Source organism: Drosophila serrata, unplaced genomic scaffold, assembly GCF_035046125.1.
Source record: "Drosophila serrata isolate PLE 108 unplaced genomic scaffold, ASM3504612v1 contig_204, whole genome shotgun sequence".
Lineage (NCBI taxonomy): Eukaryota > Metazoa > Arthropoda > Insecta > Diptera > Drosophilidae > Drosophila > Drosophila serrata.
Genome location: NW_028257102.1, coordinates 507,407 through 531,914, shown reverse-complemented (window position 1 = coordinate 531,914; position 24,508 = coordinate 507,407). Strand labels below are relative to the sequence as shown.

Sequence of the window (24,508 nt, the reverse complement as noted above, 5' to 3'; positions counted from 1 at the left end):
TGATGAAATATTGTTGGACAAATATTACGTATACGTATACGTATTGATACATATTAAGTATACGTTAAAGTTTTTGAAAAGATTGATTTATAATAGTTAAAAAAAAATACTGCTAATCACCTATTTGAAACACATTTTAAGTCCCTAAAATGTAAAGTCCTTAAGATTACATTAAGTCATTGCCCATGATAAGACTGAAATCAATTTGACACCTGATTATTTTTAGGGGTTTTATGGTTTTCTATACCAGGAACTCGCCAGATGTCACTATCAAGTAACCACTGAACTTTCAAGTGTTAATCACCAATCTAGAAAAATGATCTATATCTAATCAATGAAGTGATCCCCCAAAGAAAATATACAATCAGTCTTAGTCGGAACGGAGACCCCATCGGGGTGGCCTCTGTATAAAATAGGTCTGCAGACTGAGATTGCCACAACACCGTTTCCGTCAACAGTCCAAGCATGTTCTCCGCCAAGAGCTCCGTAATTGTGGCCGTGGTCCTCGTCCAGCTGGTCGCCTTCATCCAGGGTGGCATCTACAGCACGGATGACAAGTGGGTAGTTGTGGACAAGACCGTAGATCTGCCGGAGGAAGCAGTGTTCGGCGGCTTTGATCCCGAGGGCTACTACAACTACGTGGGTCGTGTGGTGTATAGCAGCAATATCCTGCCGGCTCGAGTGGTTCCAGAGCTGGGAAGGGCCAACTACAATACCGACACTTTGGGCAACCAGGCCACATCCTACGAGGTGCTGGTGGGCAATGCCACCGTTAGCTACCACTGGATCCGCAGCTTCGATGGTTTCCGGGAGAAGAACGCCGTCTCCGTGGGAACCAACGCTGTCAACGATCGCGTCTTCATCTGCCGCGTTCGCTGCGATGAGGCACTCTTCATTGGAACTCTGTATCTGAACAAGAGGATGTGCATCGTGAAGCATGAGAACCTGCCACTCCGCCAGTTCGACAAGTACGAGATCCTGGTCAGGGAACGCCATGTGATTGACTATGTTCCATACCTAGTGTAGATTCGCATACTGTGCTGGGAGTAAAATCTAATCAAATAAATATTTATTGAACGAAAATATTGCTATTGTGTTTATTGGGGGAACTATGGCCATTATTTTCTAATTGACTTATCATGTTGCTAAAGATAAGAGCTCAGAACTGATAAGGTCAACGCAACCATTGTTGCTAAACATTCAGAGAGGGAGTCCCCAAAGAGGATACACTTTGATTAAGAATTTATTAATATAAAGGGTTTCTATTATATACGTTTATTGTTTTATTTACCAGAAAGTAATCTGAAACTTTATGGGCTACTTGTTATAAAATAAATTAAATCCATTCTGAATATACCATAGAATTAAAGAAAACGCCAATAACAGCTTTAGCTCGAAGCAGTTTAAGACCATTTAAAAATAGGTTTAGTAAGAAAATAAAAGGAAGATATATAAAAAGCTTAGACTTTTAATTTAATAACTCAAATGTTTACCAACCTATTGTATTAATATTTTCATATGAAAACCTCACTAATATTTTAAATACCTAATAATTCTTTTATTTTAGGCTTTAGCTATGACGATTTAATGATCATCAAGTCATCTTAATATTCTCTACTATTTCGCAATTAGACTAAATGTTTGGAATGTTCGCCTTAAGGCTTTCGTTTAATTACATTAAATACACTAAGTATATTATGGCAAAATAATAATTTATAATATAAATATGTTTTTAAACAAGAAATTATATTATTCACTTATTAATAACCTGAATCACCGAATTAAAACATACTCTTAGATTATACAATAAACACAAGTTATGAAATAATTACTAAATGTTGAGGGGACTTTTTGCTACCAAAAATATGGCTTATTTTTTGAGAATGCCATAAATCTACTATGCGTAGACTCACTCCCAAGTCAGTTAGTCACCATTACCGATGCTATCGATGCCAATCTTCTGATAGCGATAAGTGTAATTGGAGACGAGAGATAAGGTGGCGACTATAAAAGCCGTCAACTAACTGGGCAATTACTCAAAGCGAATCCACCAGCTCCTCAAGATGTACAAAGTTGCCTGCTTGGTCTTGGCCCTGTTCGCAGTGGCCACCGCTGTTCCCTCCACCTATGGTAAGAGTTTTAACTACAATAAAATATCCCCAAAGCCGAGAGTAACACTCACTCCACAGATACCGAGCACATTTGGAAGGCTGGTAACCTGTCGTACATCGTTCCCCAGAATGCTATTCTGGGTGGCTTCGATCCCTATGGCTTCAACACTTATGTGGGTCGCGTGAAGTCTGGCAGTGACATCCTGCCCGCCCGCGTGGTTGTGGAAACCGGAACCGCCTACTTCAACACTGAAACCACCTCCTCCAAGCTGCTGGTCTACGACATCCTGGTGGCCGAGCGCAACCTGAGGTACGTCTGGGTGCGTAGCTTCGATGGCTTCTATGAGAAGGGAGCCGTGGCCGTTGGAACCAATGTGAAGAACGAGCGTGTCTACTGCTGTCGGGCCAGGACGGATGGTGGTGTCCTGATCGGAACCCTCCTGCTCAGCCAGAAGCTCTGCATCATCAAGCACGAGACCCTGGCCCTGCGCAAGTTCGACAAGTACGAGGTGCTGGTGGCCCAGCAATTTAATGGAACGGTCTACTATTAGATCGAGTCAATTGTGATGCCTACTTACGATCTCAGGGTCCCGTTTAAAGATAAATAAAAAGAATAAAAATATTTAACTAAAATTATTACAAGTGTTTTGAGTGGTTTTGAGGGCATTATAATTTTAGGCAGAAGCTTATTACACAATGAAGGAAATATTTCCGAACCTATTAATCATATATATTCTTGATCAGCATCAGCAGATGAATCGATCTAGTAATGTTTGTTGAAAAAATCATTTTTCCGGATTTTTTATCAAAATTTGCAAATTTTACAAGGGGTTAAAATTGTCAAAATTTTACAAAAAATTTAATTTTTTAAATTAAATGAAGTATGCAGATTTATTAACCCGAAAAAAACTAGCACAGAACAGCTTTCCGAATTAAAAATAATGAATTTTTGGCTTAGTTATGAGTTTTTAAAACTTCGATATGTCCAAAAAAAATTCATAATGCAAGGGTATAAAATTTGAGCTTCTCGAAGTTAGTTTCCTTTCTTGTTTTAATATTGATATTTATTGTTAATAAGCAAAATTTACTATATATTGGTTATGATATTGAGGGCGATCTTCTTTTTATATTTTATTTATATTACATCGGACTACAACTTTCGCCACAATGAACAATACATTTTGCTTTATTCTTAATCATAAAAACGAAGCTCAATTATATGAATACATTTTATTACATAAATATTTACAAACAACAAATAAACAGGATAACTTATTTATATTTAAACTGGCATTGGAAATAAAGTCTGATAATTTTGATTTAATGTGTTTTTGATAGCAGGAACACCAGCCTGCGGAATACTGAATTTAATATTACTCGTAAATCTCTAAGAATGATTGTGTCGGGATTAAATTTCAAAATATAAATAAAATATAGCTCTGATAAATACAGTTAAGTCCTGTTGACTGACAGAGATCTCCGCTATTTTTTTGAAGTTTTTAAGGGGGTTTTGCAAACTATCAGAGTTCGCAGAAGAAATTGATAAGATAAGCAAACGGATTGCCAATTGGACACTTGAACCGCACAGACATTACTCAGGACTGATTAGGTTTTCACTAAATAATATAAGCCATAAATTAGCTCAACAGGTTTTCATCAACTAAATGATGAACCCCGATAACAGCTTTAATTCTATTTTGTTGGGAAACAATATAGTTAATACATTGACTGGCATCTGAAATATAGAAAAGAGAAATAACATTGGTACAGCGTTTCAGGCTTAAGTTTACAATTTCTTACTTACTCAGGAAAGGATCCTGTACTTAGATCATCGTTAAACTGTACAGGGTTCCCATTAGTAACCAACTAAAGTGGATCATCTGTGCCGCTGTGGAAGCCTTCTCGTCCTGCCACCAGGTCCACTCATTTCGATATAGGCGAGGATCGCACTTGGGATCCGCTGGCTTATTGTTGGGAGGATGAGCATTGCGGGTAAACTGCTGTATTCTCTGCCAGAGTTCCAGAAACACAGTCGAGTTGCGGTACTCCTCATAGAGATTGCTCTGCTCACAGGGATCGGCCTCGATGTCAAAGAGACATGGTGCCAGCTGGGGCAGGCAGGGTCTGATTCCAGTCGAGGGTTCCACACACTCAACACTGGCCTGTTTCCTCAGTCCGGTGATGTTGCGTTTTCCAGAACTAACCTGCTGCAGCAGCTGCCAGACACTGGTATTCCGAATGAGATCATCGTACACCTCAGAGCGAGGATCCACCTCGCCGCTGGTCACCCGCTCGCCCAGCCAGCCATCGTAAATGCCATCGCTAGTGGTGCCACTGATCACCTTCCACTTGCCGCGCATATAGGACAGGTGTGGTTCCTCCACCTCGTCAATCACATGGACAATCTCACGCTCCACCGACTCATAGCCGTACTTGAGGGCCGACCAGAGATTCAAGCCATCTAGATGGAGTCCCGGATCTGGGGATATGCCCGCTGCTGCAGCCAACGTGGGCAGTAAGTCACCAATGTAGATCTGCTGCTTCCACACGCTGCCCAGGCGTTCGAACTCTGTACTCCAAATAGCTGCTGAGGATCGTAGGCCTCCCTCCCAGGGGGAGTTTTTTTGCTAAGGGGAAAAGGTAGTTAATATATACTTTTATCGATATATTTACATAATTACTCACCCCCCTCAAAGGGTAGTTGGAGGCAGTGGTGGAGTGCTCTCCCAGGGTTGGTCCTCCGTTATCAGACATGAAAAGCACAATGCTGTTCTGAAGCATATCCTGTCGTGCCAGAGCTTCGATAACCCTGCCCACGCTCCTATCCAAGCGGGAAACCATCGCTGCATAGTAGCGATGCGTCTCATTGAGGATGTAACCGAATTGAGCCAGCTCATCTTCAGGAGCCTGCATGGGATTGTCCTCGTTGGCGGCATGGGGTGCCAGGTGACTCAGTAGCAGGAACAGAGGCTGAGTACTGTTCTTAGAACCATGATCATCTATCTCCTGCACAGCAGCATCGGTTAGGACATCGGTGACATAGTGACCCACCTGGTCATGTGTGGATTTGAGATTCTCCCGGAAGTCGTGACCATGGTAACCCTTGCTCTAAGCATTATTAGTTAGTACTGAATATGAACTGATCGAAAGGATTCCTCTTACCATTTGCTTATAGCTCTGATCATAGTAATCCACATAGGCACCCAGATAGCCCAAATGATGATCGAAACCCCTCTCCGTGGGAGTAAAGTTCCGCTGTGACATCCCCAGATGCCATTTCCCGATGAGACTGGTGCGGAAACCATTTTCTTTGAATATATCCGCCATGGTGGTCTCATTCAGCGGCAAACCCCAAGGCTGATCGTTTACTATCACGAAATGTTGCATGCCTTAGAAACAATGATTTATTAGGATTTAATTTAATAAAGATCTTAGCTACTCACCTGTATTAATCGGATATTTGCCTGTTAGAAGCGCTGCCCGACTAGGAGTGCACATTGGAGCGGTGTACAGATTATTCAGGATCACGCCGCTATATGCCAAGGCATCAATGTTGGGGGTAAGGAAATTATTGGAGCCTCGAAAACTCACGTCGTCAAAGCCCTGTCACAAAGCCTTAGTTAAACCAAATAAATAAAAATGATACTTATAAACTTACCAGATCGTCTGCCATTATAATGATAATGTTGGGCTTGCCGAAAGCGGCACTAGATAGGGTTATAAAACCGGCTAATCCAATTATTAACAACCAGAAGATCGAGGCATTATCCCTCAAATGGGCTGACATTGCCATTAATGATTGTAGAGGAAGAAGTGGGCCAGAGCTACTCCTACTAAAAATAAAAACCATTACAAATTAGTGCAAATAAGCGTTTAAAAAATTAACATATCGAATGGGCGAGCAATCATCAGTTTGTGACAGTCCGTAAATGATGAATGAGTTGACTGGCGGGATCGTTCCGGATATATTTGCAGTATAATGGCCACAATCTAACCTATTTGGTTATTCGTTAATTTTCGGAAATTTCTACAGTTTAAGCTGTTTCTTTGCCGCTCAATTAAATTACAAATTGCTTGGCAAAAAAAGAAAATAAAAACAAAATGAACATTAAATACAAATACCTGCCAACTTTGAAAGTAAACATGTATCCAGAGCTAAGCCAAATGCACTTAAGCAAATGTTTTTTAACAATATTAACTGACAAAGTTACACGCTGATGCCAGGCAAATAAAGAAGAAAACAATTACGAGAAATGCAAATGTGATGAGGCTGGGAAAGAGTTAATTAGGAAGTTAAAACTGATCTCTGCGACGCTGAAACTTTAGCTTGGGAGTATGCAAAAAGCAAAGCAGCAATGCCCCCTAAATATATTTTTAAAATTCCACTTTTCGCAATAAATATGTCAACAGCACTTAAGAATATTATTTAACACACTTCATCTGCCATAGCGATAATAAAAATAATACAAAATTGCCAGTCATAATCGTAAATTATCAGTTAAATCTTTTGTATTTATTTAATTTATATTTTCAAATCGAAATTCTAATTTCACTTCTTTGTCTTTAACTCGCACGCCAGTCAATACAGAAAATAAAAGCAATTATATATTCGAATAATCAGCGGCTTCTTGCCGAATCACTTTATTCCGTTCACACGCTTTTATTATCATCTCAGACTGACAAGCAAACAAAAACAAATGTACTCTATACATAGTATGTATATTACGGTCTAGAATCAAACAAATCCAAAAGCACACTTCACTTATCACTAGTTAGAATAATGCATGCCGCTTTCACTCACAAATATGAAATATATATTAAATATTACTAAGTTCTGATCTCTGATCCGCCAAATTCGAGGTGCGGAGAGTCACTGAGTAGAATCCCAGAAGGGGAATCGAAGCTAAATGCGGGTCTTGAACGGTTGGCTCTCTAACCCGCTTTGTTGTGGGTGTTTTTCACCAACTAAAGAGAGAGAGGAGCGAGATTGGATGAGCTTGGCCAGCGTTAGTAGAGATCCATTTCATAGTGCATACTTTCAGGATGAAGTGGTTTCTTTAGACCAAGAACCTTGAACCTTAACTTGAAATACTATTCAGTTACGATTACGAATCTAAGGAACTAGGAACCTATCCTATATTCCCGCCCTTATCCTCCATGCAGTGTCCTTTTTAAATCCTTGAGTTCACAACGTCATCTTGGGAGCAATAAGACTGGAACTTGTGGTGAGTCAAAGTAGGGTACAGAATCGTATTTAGGCAAACAGCTGTAGAGGTATATCATCCACATTGTTTAATTTTCTTGGCTAGTTCAATAAAAACAAGAAAGAAATCTGACTCCGGGAATCGAAGTATGTATACCCTTACAATTTCAATTTTACATAACCGGTTTTCCCTTCATAAAAAGGAACATTACTGCTCAGATAAAAATATAGACAGCTTTATCAGATTTTCTTAGATTGTCATATAAAATTACAAATCGTTACTTTGATATAAAATGAATTGTATATTAATTAAATGTAACGAAGGATATGTATAGCCTTACATAAATTTCTATATTACAAATACCATCGCTGCTTAAAATTGTTAAATTTTAGAATGAAAATATGTTAAATATGTGAGAGTTATAATTGTTTTCAGTGTTTCCTATCAACTCTGCGCTAAAATAACAACAGCAATTGAAAGTCGAATCCAGAAATGAGGCACATTAGTCATCAGATTATTAAATCGAATTTCTTTAAAATTATCATGTGGAAATGTGATAAATGTGTGCGCACTTGTTAAATATTTAAAAGAAAATATATTCCTCAATGACAATTTTGTATACAGTTGACCGACCTTTTAGTTTTACAAAATTATTATAAAAATATTAATAATTGCATAATGCTTGTACTTATACTCTCTATATTGTATTAATATAAACATTAAAAAGCTCCAAATATCATGATAATTTTGTGGCTGAAAAAAAATCATATTAGCATTAGCCACTATTTATTTAAAATATTATAGTGCCGCACGTGATTCGTAAAATGTAAATAATGAAAAAAGAAGTGCTCAAACAATCCCAGAAGTTCAGTTAAGGGTGGAAACTGAGTGCTGATGAAATAGAAATGACTATGAAATAAGCACAACTACAATTCGGAGAGCCAGCAAAAGAGAGCGATTTTTACCGGCCAAAATCAGAGCTGCCAGGCCATCGCTATGAGTCTAAAAATGCTACGAAGCATATCTATATCTTTGAGATTCGAAGAAGTCGACTACCCACCCAGTTCCTCTCTTGACGAAACCAAACAATGGATTGCCAGGGACGTAGCCAACTTATCTTGCTCCACAGGGTTCTAAAATACATTAATATTTTATAATAGTAAAAGTATCTTTATGTATTACATAATGAAAATAAAAACCAAACCATATTAAAACAGCAAGAAAATATATTTTTATTTAACAACTTGTTTTTCAATATAATAAACAAGTTGTGTAATCAATATATTTTATTTGTATATTTGTATATTTAAAATTATGAATTTTATTACTCATTTTAATCATAAGCTTGTAACGCTGTTTTGGCTTAGTTATGGGTTCTTTTTTAATAATTTTGATTTGTCGAACAAATTCTCACATAAATTTATTTGTAAATATCGATTTAAAGAATGCCAAAGTAAAATTTACCAAACTTTTGCTGGCTACGACCATGCCAGGTGTGAGAGCCAAAGGTAAAAAAGAAAGAGAGCGAGAAAGGCAGAGACAGAGAGCGGCAGCTGCAACGTGTGTTGCCTGAATGGAAATGTGATTTTATGGCCGGCTGACAAGAAACCAAAACACATGGTCTGCCACAGAACAGTTATGTGAGGAGCCGATAGCGGACGCAAATTGACAAGCGGCACAGTTTTAATTGAATTTAATCGAATCGATTCGGATGACAGCCATGGAGGAGTTCGCCGAGTACTATGGGTAAGTGAGTGAGTGAGTGTGCGCCGTGTGGGGGGAGCCTCAAGAACACGCGTGCAACAAGTGTCTAAAATTAGCACCAAATGCAATCAAATACAGCGGCTAATTTTAGCCACGAGTTAGCACCCACAACCTATCGTATCGTCACACATATCAGCTGAACCGAGTATAAACAATAGCCAAAACTCCACGCGTCCATGTCAATGAAAAGCTCAAACAGAGCCAATAACGTAGCGCCGTATGAAATAAAAACAATTCGGAGGGGTTTATCATCGATACAAATGAAGAATACTCTTCAGAGAATAAAGCTTCCAGCTGTCTTTATTATTTTAGATTTACCGCGAAAACTTTATTCATTTTGCTGACTGGTTTAGCATGACCTTTTGGGTGGAAAGTGGAACGAATTTCTATATGCCTGTGAAACGGTTTTTATACCTATGGAATTACCTGGGAATTATACTTTTAGTTAGAAACTTGTTACTCTGTAAAAGAATCATTTCCGAACCTATAAATCATATATATTCTTGATCAGAATGAACAGCAGCCATGTCTTTTAGAAAAATACATTTTTTAATTTTTTTCTACATTTCAAAAAAAGATAAGAGGTTACATCGTTAAAATTTGCAAAATTCGACAAAAAATGGAATTTTTAAATTTCAAAACGCAGTATGCAGATTTGTTACCGCTATAAAAACTAGCTGAATATCTTTCCGAATTGAAATTAACCCATTTTGTGTTTAGTTATGAGTTTTTCAAAAATTTGCATATAAAAATCTCTATAAATATCAAAGAACGAGAATATAATAACGAAAATGCTTACTAAATTATCCTTCCTGTATATTCTTATTAAATACCCGATATATTTGAACAAACCCGATATTTACAAATTCAAACTGCAAATAAAATAAGTAAATATTTAAAAAATTAAAATAAACCCTAGTTCTCCAGGACTCAAGTTCCAATCTATGCACCCTTCTATTTATCAAACACATAAAATAAACAGAAGTGTGTAATTACTGAAACCGCTAATCGAACAAGACAATTTGTTTAGGGCTTGCGGTAAACTTGGCCCAGCGACCTGCGCTCAGTCATACGGTGAATCGGAGAATTCCCACATATAGTAAATATTGTAAATGTATAAACATGCATGCAGGTGGGGCCAGGAGGAGGGATCCACAGAGGTGACGGGCTACCAATTAGCATTATCAGCGTCAGAGACGTGATTCCACCACATTCGTGATCGGGGCCGAGGATGCGACTTTGCCGCCCAGTTCCCAGTTCGTGGGGGGTAGCTCGGGCGAAAGCTTCTCTGTCCGGCTCCAAAATTCACCACGATCCCCCGGAGCCGTGGAACCCATCCGCTATTTAATGGCAACCGCGTTCACGGCGTACGCTCAGAAGTAACTGGAACGCTTTCTGTCGCTACACGCAACCCCGATCAAATTTCAAATTGCAAATTCCAAAAACCCAAAATCAATTGAGTGGCAAACCGATACAGATACAATAATAATAGCTATTTGAAACTCGACTCAAACCATTCAAACCGAAGATGGCTTGTAATTTGTGATATTCAGTGCTTCTTTAAACTAAAACAGCAAAAGAAGTGCTATAGGAAGCCCATAAACAAATAACTAAGTGATTGTTGGTAAAGAGTTTGGACTAAATCCTAAGGAAAGCAGGTGAGAGGGGAAAAATTAAGGTTTATAATAACTTATGGTTAATATTTTGCTTTGCGGATAAAACTTGTCACTTAAATCTATATATTCCCTGTTATTAGTTTCTCCTATTTTAAGTTTAAGTCTCAATACAAATTATTTATGGTCATTTCCTATCATATTTGTAAACAATTTTAAGTAGTTGCAACTAAGAAGAATCTTTAAATTTTCAAATCTCACTTTGGCTGACTCAAAACTCTAATCTGGGTATGTGTGCCAAGAGGGAGATTTCCCCCCCACTTAGTCATCGGGGATTCAATCGCAATGATCACAAGACTCCAATTTAGATCAGATTTAGCTGCCGGTCATAAAACCGTTGTCTACATTCGCACATTAACAGACGCCCACTAATTTTCTTATGGCCTGTGCCATAAGTCCAACTCTTCGAAACTCTTTCCACAAATTTGCGAACGTGTTAATATGTCGGTTCTGTAAACATCGAGTACGGATAGTTATATATAGCACGGGTCAGCAGAACCCCTTAGCCCTCAGACCCAATTACATACATAGCTTAGCTTATCCATTATAATAATATTAATAATTGTTTAATGGACTTATTCCAGAATGCCCAGTTGGAGCGTGACGAATGCATTTCGCGTGCTCACACGCAAGAAGCCCCTGGAGGACTCCAATGAATCCAAATTGGCCAAAGTATTGTCCGCCTTCGATCTGACGGCCCTGGGTATTGGATCCACACTGGGTGTTGGTGTCTATGTGCTGGCTGGAGAGGTTTCCAAGCAATATGCAGGTCCTGCTGTGGTTGTTAGCTTCCTGATCGCCGCCATTGCCTCGATCTTTGCCGGACTGTGCTATGCTGAGTTTGGAGCTCGTGTTCCCAAAGCAGGATCGGCGTATATCTACAGCTATGTGACCATTGGCGAGTTTATCGCCTTTCTCATCGGCTGGAATCTCATACTCGAATACGCAATTGGTGAGTTTCCAATTAATGGAGCAGCCGCCGCTGTCTGATTGATTTGTTTTAATTGACCAAAAATTCTGTTTGATTGTGCGTTAGGTTCTGCCAGTGTCGTCAAGGGTTTAAGCACCTATTTGGACCAGCTTTGCGGGAATCCGATGAGCAGCTTTTTGGGCACACACATGCCCATTAACATCGATGGCATGGGTGCTTATCCGGATCTGTTTGCCTTCGTGGTCACCATCCTGTTCTCGCTGGCCATCGCTGTGGGAGCCAAGGAATCGACCAGGGTTAATAATGTCTTCACCATGCTGAACCTTGGAGTGGTGTTGTTTGTGATCATTGCTGGACTCTTCAAGGGTGAGTATTTGAAAGATTTTAATTAGTTATTTAACTAACCAATTAATATATTGATTCTTACAGTTAACAGCAGCAATTGGTCCATACCCAAATCGGAGGTACCCGAGGGCTATGGCGATGGTGGCTTCATGCCCTATGGCGTTTCGGGAATTATCAAAGGTGCTGCTGTCTGCTTTTATGGCTTCATTGGTTTCGATTGTATTGCCACTGCCGGCGAGGAGGCCAAGAATCCCAAGAAATCCATTCCATTTGCTGTGATAGTCTCCCTGGCCATGATCTTTTTGGCCTACTTTGGAGTATCTACTGTGCTGACCATGATGCTGCCCTATTTCGAGCAGGACGAGAAAGCCCCACTGCCTCATGTCTTCCGGATTAATGGCTGGCATGTGGCAGAGTATGTGGTGAGCATTGGAGCCATGTTTGGTCTGTGCTCCAGCATGATGGGAGCCATGTTTCCGCTGCCAAGGATCGTTTTTGCCATGTCCAACGATGGACTATTGTTTAAATTCCTCGGCGACATTAGCGACAAGTACAAGACGCCTTTTAAGGGTACCATGATCACTGGACTGCTCACTGGCATCCTGGCGGCTGTGTTCAATCTTAGCCAGTTGGTAAACATGATGTCCATTGGCACCCTGCTGGCCTACTCCATGGTGGCCAGCTGTGTCCTGATGCTGCGCTACGAAGTGGACGATCGTAGGGAGAGTAGAATCGTTGGAAATGGAAGAGCCATGGGTCAGGATCAGGACCAACCCTGTGCGTTGTGGAGGCGAATCTTCAATCTTAATGGCCAGACTGTGCCCACCAAGCAGTCGTCGAGAATCGTTACCTACAGTGTGACTTTGTTCTGTAAGTTTGAGTTTGCTTTAATTTTGAAAACAAGAACTTATAGGAATGTATCCCTTTCAGCTCTATGGTGCATGGTCTTTTCGCAAATACTCACCAAGTTTGAAGAGGATCTGGCCAACGTAACATCGTTCGATGGACTCAAACTGGTGCTGGGCACTATTCCCCTGGTCGTCCTCCTGGTAATCATCTCGCGTCAGCCCACCTCCGGAGTCAAGCTATCGTTTAAGGTGCCCCTGGTTCCCTGGTTGCCTGGCATATCTATTTTAATCAACATCTACCTGATGATCAAGTTGGACATCCTTACCTGGGTGCGTTTCAGTATTTGGATTGCCATCGGACTGGCCATCTTTCTGTCCTACGGCATCCGCCACAGTCGGCTGAGGCAGCGGGAGCAGCGTAACAATTCCATGGCCATTATGCGAGACTGCAGCAATTCGGCCCTGCTGGGTGGTCAGGAGAATTCCAAATATGGCAATGAGGTGCCCCTGATCCTGATGCACAGTACATCCTAAGTGTACATTGATATTTATCTAACTTATACATTAACCATACATAAGTGATGTAATTCTCATCATCTACATGCTCACCTAAGAAACTCACACACCTCCACTCAGCTTCATACCGTAAAATAGGAAACCAAAAACTACGTAAAGTACAATAAGTTAGCTGAAAGCAATAAACATGAATATTCAAAGGATATATCTGATGTTTTTACTCTACTTGATAGTTAATTACATTTAAAGACAGTTCGATTGTTAGATGTTTGATTTTGATATTATAGATTTTGTGGTTAAAAATGTCATACAGTACAACCAACGCATCCAAGAAGCTAAACTTAAAAACCAAGTACCTTGCAGAAATGGTCTTGGATAATTATGGTAGGACTACACTTAAAAACTATTGCAATATTTCCCAGCAGCTATTCTAGACTTTCGACTTTTCGGGAACCTTTCGCTCGGCATTCTCCCACTCCAGCTCCTCCTCAGACTCCTCGTGCCGCTCCTCTTCGACGGTCGTCTCCTTCTTCTGGTGTCCGAGCGGGATAACCTCGTTGTCCTCTGCCTCCGCATTAAGGGGCGGGGCATAGAAACCACTGTTGGCCAGGTTGCAAGTGAACTCCTGCTTCCTGGGAGCGTTCACTTCGCGAGCAATCACGGACACCGCACTAGGTATCGCATTTTGGCCAGGGTTGAACGAACCCAGGCTGTCAGGGACTGGCTTAGCCATTCGAGGATTTTCCTTGGTCAGACCGCCGGAAGTCAAGTTAGCCGCCATTTTCGGAGGAAGTTTAAATCCAATATGCGGCGCATTTCCGCTATCCATTTTAAAAACATGCCGGTTTCGGGAGCTGCCCAGCTGCTTTTCAACGCGCAGGGACTGAGCTGGCACCATGGGCTGGCGACGGACCATTCGCCGGACCCTTGGTTGATTCATCTCCTGTGCCGACTCCTCGGCGGCTGGTTCCTCTGCGGGACCACTCGAAGTCTCCGCGAAACCATACATCCGCTTGTGTCGCTCAAAGGCATTAACATCGGTATTATTGGACATCAGTCTGCTGGCCGAGGTCTTGGACACCTCTGGAGCCTGCTGCGGTGCCAGCGTTACCGCTGCTGGCATGTTGACACTGGTGCCCAGTCCCAGGCGCTGCTTCACATCGATCAATGTTTGCTGCGCCTGCTGGCGGGCCTTTGACGCTCCCACTTCCAGCAAATATATCACCTCCTTGCGCTTTGACAAATGGTAATGAATCAGCTCTCGAATCGGGGTCAAGTGCTCAATAACGGCCTCTGCCACACGCTCCTTGTACTTGGCCGTATCTAGAGTGCTGGCCTCGTCCACCACCGACTTGATAGTCTGTCCTGTGACCTGAGAATGGATGCTTATCAGGTTGCTAACTCCAGGGCGCTTTCCGGGACTATAAGAGATATCCGAGGCGAAGTCAGTGACCGCTGTGTTTATCTTCTTTTTAATTAGGTCGGGTGAGTCAGTCAGGTTGATTATGCCGTTAAGATTCGATTTTGACATCTTTTGGCCAGGATCTAAGAGGGACAGAACGCAGGAGGCCTCCCCGTTCTCAACCATTGGCTCGCACACAGGAAAGGTCTCGCCATACCGACTGTTGTAAGTCTTAGCCAGGTGCTGAGCCAACTGGATATGTTGCAGCTGGTCAGCACCCACAGGAACATGGGTTGCTCTGCAGGGGAAACGGAAAATGAGAAATATTATTCAACCCTTAAGAGCGAAGGCAACCTACTTGTAAAGCATTATGTCTGCTGCTTGGAGAACCGGATACACGTACAAGCCCAGCGGGACATCTTTCATCAGGCGAGACTTCTCCCGGAACTGAGGCAAATGAGCCAAACGCGGCATGGCAGTCAATGAGCTTAGGATCCAATTAAACTCGGAGAGCTCGGGAACGGCGGACTGGACGAAGAAGGTACTCTTCGCGGGATCTATGCCGCAGGCGAGTAGTGTGGCGGCCAAGTTCAAGATGTTCTCACGCAGCTGCGGCGGATTGTGAGGCATCGTGATGGAGTGCATGTCCACGATGCAGACGGTCACGTCATCGTGGGCATTCTGAAGCCGCACCCACCGCCGCACCGCGCCCAGGTAGTTGCCCAAGTGCAGGGAGCCGGTGGGTTGGATTCCACTGAAGATTTTTCGCGGCCATGCCTGCTTGGGCGACGTAAAGGAACAGGGATATAAACAATCCAGGTTAACCAACCAACTCACCGTTGTAGAGCCAGCGCCGGTCTTCGACATAGTCGGTTCGTGGCTTGTTTGATTCTGTTTACCGCCGCCGGTTACCTGTGCGGTAGCCGAAAGCATGGCCATGGAGCGCCTGGCCAGTCCCTGCTGAAGAAAGCTTCCAAAATGGATGCAGTGCCTCTGGCGAAGGAGAGATGAACTCGAATCCTTCGTGGAAAGTAATGCCGCAACGCACCATAGTTTGCCAGCTCGAAACATTGCAAACAATTCTGAATTTTACACGTTAATCTATTAAGCAAAATAACAAATGTGAATGAAATAAGATTCTGCCGAAAATGAATTATTTATTTTGAAAATAATGACTTTGGAAACCTTGCCAGAAAGATCTAATTAAGTAGGCCAAACGAATTTCCAACAGGCTCTGTAAACCAAGGCAGCGATTTCAAGCCATCGTTTTAAATATTTAAATACGAAAGAACTATATTAACATCACAGTCAACTAAATTAAAACAGCATCGGCATGTATGCTTTCTTTGTAAATTAAAGAACTATGGTTGACGCCTCAACTAAAAATATACCCCTTTCGCAGACAGATATGTAAAAAATTAATTAATATATATTAATAAAGATAATTGGCCAAAACAATTTCATTTTACATTTAAACGTTAGATTTTGATTTGTCAAATTAATTTGGAGTGCTAAAAAATATCTAGGATATAACTTTGTCAAGCAATTTGTATAACGACAAATTTAACAGGGATGATATTCGCTAAGTATTACATTAACAACAGCTGCAATATTCCTGTGCCTAGATCTTGGCTTTGGTTTTCCCAGGACCTTTGCGCTCCTCATCTTCACATTCTCTCTCCACAGCCTCTTCCTCCTCACACTCATCGTACTCCTCCTCTTCTTCATCGTTTTGGTCCTCAGACTCTTCGCTATGCTCCTCAGACTCTTCATACTGCTTCGCAGTGGCGGTCTGCTTCGCTGCCTTCTGGGCGATAATGGAAGCCTCGGTGTTCCGCGATCCGCTCCAGTCACTGGTGGTGAATTGCGTGTCACCAGTGGTAGGGCAGTGTCCACTATTTGACGGGTTATAGGTGAAATCATGTTTCTTAGGGGCATTCATTTCGCGGGCAATCATGGAGAGCGCACTAGGAATTGCAGTTGTGCCTGGATTGTTCGAACCAGCACTCGAATACTGTCCAAATCCGATGCTGCGTTGGACAGACTTGGGGGCCGCGCGCATCCCCTTGGACAGTCCCCCAGTACCCATGTTGGGTATGAATCCAGGCGGTTGTTTGAAGCCGATTTGCGGAGCGTTAATGTTATCCATCTGGAAAACATGTTGCGATTTTGTGCTTCCTAGGTGCTTCTCCACTCGCAGCATTTGAGTTGGTACCACGGGCTGACGGCGGACCAGGGGCTGAAGGCGGGCCGAGGGTTGGGCAATTGATTGCTCCACACCGGAATCCGATAGCTGCCCGGTGGCCGACTGGCCTGCATCACTGCTTGGCGGTTCAGAAAAGCCATACATCCGCTTGTGCCGCTCGTGGACATTGGTGTCGGCGTCGCTGGACATAAGCCTACTGGCCGAGGTCTTGGTCATCTCAACGGGCAGAGGCGGCGCCACCTGCACAGCAGCTGGCATGATAGGACTGGTGCCCAGGCCTAGGCGCTGCTTCACATCGTCCAATGTGCGTTGCGCTTGTTGGCGTGCTTTTCCCGCTCCTTCCTCCAGTAAATAGATCATCTCGTTGCGCTTGGTCATGTGGTGTTGAATCTGTTCTCGTATCGGACGCAAGTGCTCGACAACGGCCTCTGCCACACGCTCCTTGTACTTGGCCGTATCCAGAGTGCTGGCCTCGTCCACAACCGACTTGATAGTCTGTCCAGTGACCTGGGAATGGATGTTGACTAGGTTGCTGACTCCAGGGCGCTTGCCAGGATGGTAAGAAATGTCTGAGGTAAAATCTGTGACCGCTTTCTTTATCTTCTGCGCGATTAGTTCGGGAGGATCGGCCAAATTGATTGTGGCCTTGGGGTTGCCGTCTGACTTGGACATTTTTTTGGACGGATCTCGAAGAGACAGAACGCGAGACGCCTCTCCGTCTTCAATAATTGCATGACACACTGGGAATGTCTCGCCATAACGACCGTTGTATGTCCTAGCCAGGTGCTGGGCCAACTGGATATGTTGCACCTGGTCAGCGCCCACAGGAACATGGGTTGCTCTGCAAAAAAAGAGTAATATGAGAAATAATATCGAATCTCTAAGACCAAAGCCAACCTACTTGTAGAGCATGATGTCTGCTGCTTGGAGAACCGGATATACGTACAAGCCCAGCGGGACATCTTTCACCAGACGGGATTTTTCCCGGAACTGAGGCAACTGCGCCAAACGCGGCATGGTAGTCAGTGAACTTAGGATCCAGTTGAACTCAGCATGCTCGGGAACGGCGGACTGGACGAACAGGGTGCTCTTTACCGGATCAATGCCGCAGGCAAGAAGTGTGGCGGCCATTACGAAGATGTTCTCGCGCAACAATGGCGGATTGTGCGGCATCGTGATGGAGTGCATGTCCACGATGCAGACTGTCACGTCCTCTTTGGCATTTTGTAACTGAACCCATTGTCGCACCGCGCCCAGATAGTTTCCCAAATGCAGGGAGCCGGTGGGCTGTATTCCGCTGAAGATTTTCCGCGGCCAATTCTGTTTGGGCTAAGTAAAAAAAACAGTTATATAAACAAGCCTGGCTAACCAACAAACTCACCAACTCGCTCTTCGAGACTTCCTGCGATTGGCTTGGCTGCTTCTGATTTGCGCCGCCGGTTACTTGTGCGGTAGCCGAGGGAGCGCACGTCGCTCGGGTGGCCAATCCACGCTGCAGACTCCTTAACTCGGTGCGGCGCCTCTGGCTCTGCGGAAACGGAAACTGACTCTTCTTGGCCATTGACGATAGACTTCGCCGTAGTTTGCTAGCGCGAAACATTGCAATGCCTTAAGAATTTCGTGTCCCAAACCTTCAAGCAAAATATGTACGGAATTAATAAAATAAATGCTAAATGTTAGTCCGAAGATTAATTTGTTATTCTTTTGAATTTTTGACTTTGTAGGAGTTGCCAGATTGTTTTTGAACAACCTGTGCTCGCCACAGCTGTTTAGAGAGATGCCCAACATTTGGGTCTCTGCGGAATCTGGCAATATTGTTTGGCTAGTAATGATTTCAAATATCCTTTCTTTAAGACTTCTTAAACAGAAGCTTAATCACACTTATAGTGCATTCTATAATGTGCAGACATACATATATAAATTGAAAATGCTTTGAAATGTTAAGAAGCATGGCCTTTTTTTTACCAGTATTTTTCGAATGGTTCAAATAAATAAAATATATCTAATTATACAGTAAACAGTGCTGTATTATAATATACTTTAAAATGTTTAGCCAAATTTAGGCATTTATACTGCATTATATCGAGTTTTTCAACGGTGTTGTATTTATTCTAAGCCTAATACACATAGTACATTGCATTTAACGCCTTGCGTTATTTTCAATATTTATGGTATGGTTTCCACTTTACTGTTTCTACACTGAGAAGTAAAAATATGCATAGACGTTCGCTTCGGCTGTCAGGAGTTGATTTCGTTTTGGGGTGTTTTGCTGTAAATGATGAAAGCAGTGCAGATTAGTCCAAAAAGTCTGGTAAAGGTCGTTTTGAGGATCCTAAAAGTTTATGGGTTTGCCAAAGGCAGCAGCCACATTGGCCTCACGCAAAGCCTCAGCACACGTCTAAAAAATAAAGGATATATCAGTTGGGTTAACTCAATTAAATTTAAGTAATGGATCAATGAGATCCTCAACTTACGGGATGTGCGTGGCAGACGCGGGCAATATCTTCGGCTGCCGCTCCATATTCCATAGCCAGGACTGCCTCGTTTATCAGCTCGCCGGCAGCAGGTCCAATGATATGCGTGCCGAGAACCTTGTCCGTGGCCTGGTCAGCCAGAACCTTAACAAAACCGTCCGTCTCGTTGTTGGTCTTGGCACGAGAGTTGGCCAGGAAGGGGAACTTGCCCACCTTGTAGGCCACACCTTCCTGCTTCAGCTGCTCCTCGGACTTGCCCACCCACGCGACCTCGGGATGTGTGTACACCACACTAGGCACGCAGTTGTAATCAATGTGGACGTTGCCGCCGTTGATGCCTTCGATTGTGATGAGACCCTCATCCTCAGCCTTGTGCGCCAGCATGGGTCCGTGAATGCAGTCACCGATAGCATAGATGTTGGGCACCACTGTCTGGAAGGTGGCGTTCACGGGAATCCTGCCGCGATCGTCCTTCACAATACCAACAGCGTCCAGACCAAGACCTTCAGTGTAGGGACGACGTCCCACACTGACCAACAGGGCGTCGCACTGAATCTCTTCTTTCTCGCCAGATTTAGCATTCTCCACGGACACGGTGACATCATTGCCGCTGCGGGAGGCGCCGATCACCTTTGTGCCCAGCTTGAATTTCAGGCCCTGCTTAGTCAGCACCTTCTGGAAGGTTTTGGAGACCTCATTGTCGATGCCCACTCCGCCGATCGTTTCCATAAACTCGATGGCGGTAACTTCAGCGCCCAGACGCGACCACACCGAGCCTAACTCCAGTCCAATGACGCCAGCACCGATCACCACCAGGTGCTTGGGCACCTTAGCCAGCTTAAGTGCACCAGTGCTGCTTACAATGACTTCCTCATCGATCTTTAAGGGTATAAATGAGGTTAAGAATATACATTTTCATAGAATTCCCACACTTACTTCGATGCCTGGGAAAGGAGTAACCTCCGAGCCGGTGGCAATCAGGATATTCTTGGTCTTAACCGTCTCCGTGGAGCCGTCGGACTTCTGCACCTTCACCTCGTTGGGGTTGACGATGCTGCCGAAGCCTGTGAGCTGTGTCACCTTGTTCTTCTTGAAGAGCATGGCAATTCCACCGGTCAGCGCCTTGACTGCGTTCACCTTCTGCCCCATAAGCTTCTCCAGATCGAGGCTGACATTTCCGCAGTTGATTCCGCGACTCTCCAGATCACCGGAGTGGGCCATGTGATAGTAGTGCGAGTTGTTCAGCAAGGCCTTTGAGGGAATGCAGCCTACGTTGAGGCAAGTGCCACCCAGCGTCGCCTCCTTCTCCACGCTGACCGTCTTCATACCCATCTGGGCAGCCTTGATGGCGGCCACGTAGCCACCAGGTCCGGAGCCGATCACCACAATGTCCGCCTCATGTGTGGTGGAGTAGCAGCGGGAGTTCAGGGCGCCCAGGATGGCGGCGTTGGTACGTAGAGGTGTCTGGAAAGACAAGCGGTTAGTGGAAAATCTTGGATTTGTCTGATAAGGAGTGCTGGGTCAGTGTTTATCACGCCAGTCGCACGCAGCTCGCACTAATCTCCGGCCGCGTATCAGCTGCTAATTGGCCCAATTAACGACCTTGAAACATGGCCAAACAAATCACTAGCCACCAATAAATCAGCCATGTCTATCATATGGACATTTCCGACAATGGCAATGCATTTTCCAGGCTTTTTTTCCTTTTCGCGACCTCCCAGTTAGGTTAGATTGCATAACTCCGGGCGAAAGGCAATCGGGAATCGCATGATCCTACCTTGGCAACAGCCGACACGACATGTCGAATGGTGAACTGCATGGCTGGTGTGGCGGTGTTTGCGGTGAGTTAGGATTCTAGTTATTTGACTAAAAACACAACAATAATTTGATGTGTATATTTTCTGCTTTTCGTGTTGTGCAGGGCTAGAGGCGTTCGCAGGGCTGCAAAAACTTTCCGATAGCAGTCATATGACCGATATCGATAGCTCATTTCAGAGAATAACCCATCTCTGAATTCTTTAGATTACAAGTCCAGTGGAAACTAATTTAAGACTTTTTTAAAATACATGTACTTTAGACAAATACTGAGACTTGAAGCAACAACAAGTAAACAAATTTCATTTGTTCTGAACAATCGATAGACTGCAGGAGGTAATAAGTACGGTGTGGAGAGGTCAAAAAGTGTGACCGTGAAAGGTTTTAGGCGCCAGTTTTGAATTGCTCAAACCGTCCAATATACTATTAATATTATAACTTAGTGAATACCACATTTTGATCATTTGTCAGATTGTTTATTAATGTATTTTACGGCTGCTAATCACTAAATTTAATTACTAATAGTACAGGCATTTTTTTGTTGTTGTGTTGAATCTCAGCTTACTCATGGGTTTATAAACTTGCTGGAAGAACGAACCATTGCAGAAATAATAAAATGAAATACTGACCCTAAAAATTAAAATTGCCAAAAAGCTTTTGTGGAGATACGGGGGATTCTGAGCTTGCATAACGGATTGGGGAAAATCTGGAATCGAGAGCGGAAAATTTTTGCGTGCATTTTGTACCATATCTTGCATTTAAATAAATCTCATTAAGCTAAATATTTGTAAATAAACGAAAAATTGTTGGCTAATTACAAAAATAAACTAATTTACAGTTACAGTAATCATAAATTAATAACTAAAAACGACTTTTATCGAGAAAATTGCATTTAGAGGACTCTCAGAGGTCCATCGTTGCATCTGGGGTGCGTCTGCTGATGAGAGGTAATGAGCCAAGTCTATTTTGCTAAAGGATCCTGCCTAGAACTGCGACATTAACATGCCACTGCCGCCGCTCCCAACGCCACTGCCTCCACCCCCACCACCTCCTGGACCCCCGCTCGTGCCCAGCACAGATCCCAGAAGGCCACCGCTTGACATCTGCTGCTGTTGCTGCATTGGCATCTGCTGCTGCTGTTGCTGCATTTGCATCGACGAGGAAAAGCTGTTCAGACCGCCAACGACTCCGGAACCCATACTGGCGCCCAGACTGGATAAGCCGGGACCAGGCCCACCCCCCAATGATGCCAAATTGGTGGCGCCCATAACACCCGCTGCACCGCCTCCCATGCCCGCTCCACCGGGCAGCAGACCCACACCCGGCTCGGGACTCTGATTCTTCTTTTTACGCTTTTTCTCCTTTTTGCGCTTCTTCCGCTCCTTATCGTCCTCGTGCCGCTTCTGCTTCTTGTGCTTCTTCTCGTAAGTCTCCAGGCCAGCCGAATCTAAAAATAAGCAAATAGAGTCAGATGTGTGGGACAGGCTGTGAGATTTCGGCGTCGAGTTTACCCAGCAGCGTGGATTCCTGTCCCGTGGTCACACCGTCTTTGTGTTTGTGCTTTTTGTGTTTGTTTTTGTGTTTTCTCGCAGGTGTGACATATGTAGTACGATACTGTTCCGGCAGCTGCAGAGGATTCGGTTGATTAATAATTAAATAATTACAGAGATTCCAAAGGGCAACTTACAGGATATAACAAATGAATTGACATTTTAAAGTATAATAAGGATTTTTTTTTCGTTCAAAACAAAGAAATTTAACCATTAAAACATATGCATACACGTATTAATTAGTCAGGCAAACTACCAAAACACTTCGTAAAAATCTGTAGTATTGTTAGTTTCTTCAAAGAAGTTTATCATGAAATCAGGAACCAACTAAAGTTAAACCAATATTAAAATTCGGAAAGAAGGAATAAATTAGGTAGCACTGTTAGATACATTATATTTCTGCAGGACCGTCCTCGTTTTCACGACTCATTTCACCTTTACTTGACGAAAATATTCAAACTAATGGAGTGAGTTTTATACAGATTTTACCAAAAAGACTACCCTAGCAGTGTTATAAGCAAAAGGTGAAAGCATGCTTGAGAGTGAAAACTGGAACGGCCCTGTGAGAGACACCCACCGGTCCGGGATGCAGGCGGAAACCGGCCAGCTGCACAGGGGTTAACGGGATGAGCTCCTTGCCGCCTATAGGCGGCTTCTCGATCACGCTTCGCAGCGTGCTATTCTCGACGGGATGTGTGATTAGGTCGTTGATGCCAGGAATATTCTGCAGGAACGAGGCCAGTGACTCCTTGAACTTTTTCTCCTTGAACTTGGTCAGCGTATGGTGTAGTCCGTTCTCGGTCATGAGATCCTTGTCGCCAGTCAGTTCCGCCTTGGCGGGTGGCTCCTTCATTGAGTAGAACGGCCCCGTGTGGATGATTGTCGGCGTTTTCCCAAGCGATATCGTTGTCTTTAACGTGCCCGAGGAATCTTGGCGGGCCACAACGGGGGATCGGCCTCCGCCGTGAGGCGACGACCGCGGCGAGTCCATCATTATGTTGCCGTAGTTGCTCATCATCTTGGCACTGGCACCCACACCCACACTCGCACGCGCCTCGCACACGCACACACACACACAAGCACACGCAGGCAGAGCAACAACTGCAACAACAAGGCCAGCAGAAGGTTGCGCCTTTCGCGACGCTAGCAGGCAACGCCGCCCAAGCTTACACTTCAATATGCGCCCCGGCTACGGTAGATTACAGCGGACACTTGTCTGGTCGAATACTTGATCGGTTTTCGGTTTCTGTGGCGTTTTTTAGCTGACTTGGGGTGCAGGTCTCGCCATCTTGTTGTGTCCGTGAACCAGTGTGACCGCATTGCGAAAGCTGGCGAAAAACTGAGGCTAGACTGAAAACGCGATGTGGACGCGGCATGAAAATACCAAAAATTCTCCATATATGCTAGATTCGAGTAATACCGCCCGCCGAATATAACATTTATTTATTACTTATTTTATTTCTAGTCTCAGTATTTGTCTGAGCAAAAATAAACTTAATAACAATAAATAACAAAATGCAAAAAACTACGACAAAATTCTAAAACCATATATTTTAAATGTAATTAATTTATTATTATGAATATAATTAACCATATTTTATTTGTATGATGTTCACCTAATTAAAAACCCGTTGAACTTCGACATTGGACCACGACAAGAAGAGCCCTT

General features: G+C 43.4%; 8 protein-coding genes across 12 annotated transcripts; 3 read left to right on the top strand and 5 right to left on the bottom strand.

Moving 5' to 3' along the window:
* The first annotated feature begins 366 nt into the window (after nucleotides 1–366).
* Nucleotides 367–1,083, top strand: LOC110178954 (uncharacterized). Its single transcript, XM_020946256.2, has one exon. The coding sequence runs from the start codon at nucleotides 466–468 to the stop codon at nucleotides 1,024–1,026; it is 561 nt and encodes a 186-aa protein (XP_020801915.2). The 5' UTR covers nucleotides 367–465; the 3' UTR covers nucleotides 1,027–1,083.
* A 929-nt stretch (nucleotides 1,084–2,012) lies between these two features.
* LOC110178953 (uncharacterized) lies at nucleotides 2,013–2,744 on the top strand. The gene is made up of 2 exons (XM_020946254.2): nucleotides 2,013–2,130; nucleotides 2,190–2,744. Exons 1-2 carry the CDS (start codon nucleotides 2,064–2,066, stop codon nucleotides 2,660–2,662), a joined length of 540 nt encoding a protein of 179 aa, XP_020801913.2. The 5' UTR covers nucleotides 2,013–2,063; the 3' UTR covers nucleotides 2,663–2,744.
* Nucleotides 2,745–3,205: 461 nt separating this feature from the next.
* On the bottom strand, nucleotides 3,206–7,022 carry LOC110178925 (arylsulfatase B). 2 transcript variants are annotated; one of them, XM_020946211.2, is made up of 7 exons: nucleotides 6,234–6,381; nucleotides 5,770–5,944; nucleotides 5,555–5,714; nucleotides 5,274–5,500; nucleotides 4,797–5,219; nucleotides 3,916–4,738; nucleotides 3,206–3,846 (listed from the first exon to the last, which is right to left on the bottom strand). In XM_020946211.2, the coding sequence occupies exons 1-6, from the start codon at nucleotides 6,254–6,256 to the stop codon at nucleotides 3,935–3,937; spliced, it is 1,812 nt and encodes a 603-aa protein (XP_020801870.2). In that variant the 5' UTR covers nucleotides 6,257–6,381; the 3' UTR covers nucleotides 3,206–3,846; nucleotides 3,916–3,934. The 2 variants fall into 2 exon arrangements, 1 of the variants encoding a protein (XP_020801870.2); XR_015270857.1 differs by lacking the exon at nucleotides 6,234–6,381 and adding an exon at nucleotides 6,913–7,022 and having other exon boundaries at nucleotides 3,916–5,219.
* Nucleotides 7,023–8,863: 1,841 nt separating this feature from the next.
* LOC110178894 (cationic amino acid transporter 2) lies at nucleotides 8,864–13,595 on the top strand. Of its 2 annotated transcripts, none has more exons than XM_020946170.2 (5): nucleotides 8,864–9,061; nucleotides 11,337–11,704; nucleotides 11,789–12,049; nucleotides 12,113–12,898; nucleotides 12,959–13,595. In XM_020946170.2, exons 1-5 carry the CDS (start codon nucleotides 9,027–9,029, stop codon nucleotides 13,408–13,410), a joined length of 1,902 nt encoding a protein of 633 aa, XP_020801829.2. In that variant the 5' UTR covers nucleotides 8,864–9,026; the 3' UTR covers nucleotides 13,411–13,595. The 2 variants fall into 2 exon arrangements, with proteins under 2 accessions (XP_020801829.2, XP_020801830.2); XM_020946171.2 differs by lacking the exon at nucleotides 8,864–9,061 and adding an exon at nucleotides 10,451–10,737.
* LOC147644280 (tryptophan--tRNA ligase, mitochondrial-like) lies at nucleotides 13,340–15,922 on the bottom strand. Its single transcript, XM_020946168.2, has 3 exons — nucleotides 15,632–15,922; nucleotides 15,153–15,571; nucleotides 13,340–15,092 (listed from the first exon to the last, which is right to left on the bottom strand). Exons 1-3 carry the CDS (start codon nucleotides 15,863–15,865, stop codon nucleotides 13,823–13,825), a joined length of 1,923 nt encoding a protein of 640 aa, XP_020801827.2. The 5' UTR covers nucleotides 15,866–15,922; the 3' UTR covers nucleotides 13,340–13,822.
* A 4-nt stretch (nucleotides 15,923–15,926) lies between these two features.
* LOC110178893 (Tryptophanyl-tRNA synthetase, mitochondrial) lies at nucleotides 15,927–18,777 on the bottom strand. The gene is made up of 3 exons (XM_020946167.2): nucleotides 18,382–18,777; nucleotides 17,902–18,329; nucleotides 15,927–17,841 (listed from the first exon to the last, which is right to left on the bottom strand). The coding sequence occupies exons 1-3, from the start codon at nucleotides 18,598–18,600 to the stop codon at nucleotides 16,416–16,418; spliced, it is 2,073 nt and encodes a 690-aa protein (XP_020801826.2). The 5' UTR covers nucleotides 18,601–18,777; the 3' UTR covers nucleotides 15,927–16,415.
* A 305-nt stretch (nucleotides 18,778–19,082) lies between these two features.
* On the bottom strand, nucleotides 19,083–21,602 carry LOC110178959 (dihydrolipoyl dehydrogenase, mitochondrial). Its single transcript, XM_020946262.2, has 4 exons — nucleotides 21,252–21,602; nucleotides 20,411–20,938; nucleotides 19,475–20,353; nucleotides 19,083–19,398 (listed from the first exon to the last, which is right to left on the bottom strand). The coding sequence occupies exons 1-4, from the start codon at nucleotides 21,291–21,293 to the stop codon at nucleotides 19,333–19,335; spliced, it is 1,515 nt and encodes a 504-aa protein (XP_020801921.1). The 5' UTR covers nucleotides 21,294–21,602; the 3' UTR covers nucleotides 19,083–19,332.
* Nucleotides 21,603–21,749: 147 nt separating this feature from the next.
* On the bottom strand, nucleotides 21,750–24,180 carry MED19 (mediator complex subunit 19). Of its 3 annotated transcripts, none has more exons than XM_020946214.2 (3): nucleotides 23,417–24,180; nucleotides 22,801–22,915; nucleotides 21,750–22,736 (listed from the first exon to the last, which is right to left on the bottom strand). In XM_020946214.2, the coding sequence occupies exons 1-3, from the start codon at nucleotides 23,855–23,857 to the stop codon at nucleotides 22,273–22,275; spliced, it is 1,020 nt and encodes a 339-aa protein (XP_020801873.1). In that variant the 5' UTR covers nucleotides 23,858–24,180; the 3' UTR covers nucleotides 21,750–22,272. The 3 variants fall into 3 exon arrangements, 2 of the variants coding, with proteins under 2 accessions (XP_020801873.1, XP_020801875.1); XM_020946216.2 differs by lacking the exon at nucleotides 23,417–24,180 and adding an exon at nucleotides 22,977–23,166; XR_015270856.1 differs by lacking the exon at nucleotides 21,750–22,736 and adding an exon at nucleotides 22,977–23,166 and having other exon boundaries at nucleotides 22,851–22,915; nucleotides 23,417–24,174.
* Nucleotides 24,181–24,508: the final 328 nt, after the last annotated feature.

Bases quoted from the DNA above. Each gene is read 5' to 3' on its own strand.
- LOC110178894 (XM_020946170.2), top strand. From the start codon at position 9,027: ATGACAGCCATGGAGGAGTTCGCCGAGTACTATGG. The intron at 9,062-11,336 runs GTAAGTGAGTGA...GACTTATTCCAG, and splicing joins GAGTTCGCCGAGTACTATGG to AATGCCCAGTTGGAGCGTGA. The intron at 12,899-12,958 runs GTAAGTTTGAGT...TATCCCTTTCAG, and splicing joins CTACAGTGTGACTTTGTTCT to CTCTATGGTGCATGGTCTTT.
- MED19 (XM_020946214.2), bottom strand. From the start codon at position 23,857: ATGATGAGCAACTACGGCAACATAATGATGGACTCGCCGCGGTCGTCG. The intron at 22,916-23,416 runs GTGGGTGTCTCT...AATCCTCTGCAG, and splicing joins TCCGCCTGCATCCCGGACCG to CTGCCGGAACAGTATCGTAC. The intron at 22,737-22,800 runs GTAAACTCGACG...GCTTATTTTTAG, and splicing joins ACAGGAATCCACGCTGCTGG to ATTCGGCTGGCCTGGAGACT.
- LOC110178954 (XM_020946256.2), top strand. From the start codon at position 466: ATGTTCTCCGCCAAGAGCTCCGTAATTGTGGCCGTGGTCCTCGTCCAG.
- LOC147644280 (XM_020946168.2), bottom strand. From the start codon at position 15,865: ATGTTTCGAGCTGGCAAACTATGGTGCGTTGCGGCATTACTTTCCACG. The intron at 15,572-15,631 runs GTGAGTTGGTTG...TCGCCCAAGCAG, and splicing joins CCGGCGCTGGCTCTACAACG to GCATGGCCGCGAAAAATCTT. The intron at 15,093-15,152 runs GTAGGTTGCCTT...TTTCCCCTGCAG, and splicing joins GCAGACATAATGCTTTACAA to AGCAACCCATGTTCCTGTGG.
- LOC110178953 (XM_020946254.2), top strand. From the start codon at position 2,064: ATGTACAAAGTTGCCTGCTTGGTCTTGGCCCTGTTCGCAGTGGCCACC. The intron at 2,131-2,189 runs GTAAGAGTTTTA...CTCACTCCACAG, and splicing joins CGCTGTTCCCTCCACCTATG to ATACCGAGCACATTTGGAAG.
- LOC110178925 (XM_020946211.2), bottom strand. From the start codon at position 6,256: ATGTTTACTTTCAAAGTTGGCAG. The intron at 5,945-6,233 runs GTATTTGTATTT...TTTTATTTTTAG, and splicing joins TTTACTTTCAAAGTTGGCAG to TAGGAGTAGCTCTGGCCCAC. The intron at 5,715-5,769 runs GTAAGTTTATAA...GCTTTGTGACAG, and splicing joins TTATAATGGCAGACGATCTG to GGCTTTGACGACGTGAGTTT.
- LOC110178893 (XM_020946167.2), bottom strand. From the start codon at position 18,600: ATGTTTCGCGCTAGCAAACTACGGCGAAGTCTATCGTCAATGGCCAAG. The intron at 18,330-18,381 runs GTGAGTTTGTTG...TTTTTTACTTAG, and splicing joins AAGTCTCGAAGAGCGAGTTG to CCCAAACAGAATTGGCCGCG. The intron at 17,842-17,901 runs GTAGGTTGGCTT...CTTTTTTTGCAG, and splicing joins GCAGACATCATGCTCTACAA to AGCAACCCATGTTCCTGTGG.
- LOC110178959 (XM_020946262.2), bottom strand. From the start codon at position 21,293: ATGCAGTTCACCATTCGACATGTCGTGTCGGCTGTTGCCAAG. The intron at 20,354-20,410 runs GTAAGTGTGGGA...ATACCCTTAAAG, and splicing joins CTCCTTTCCCAGGCATCGAA to ATCGATGAGGAAGTCATTGT. The intron at 19,399-19,474 runs GTAAGTTGAGGA...TTTATTTTTTAG, and splicing joins GCGTCTGCCACGCACATCCC to ACGTGTGCTGAGGCTTTGCG.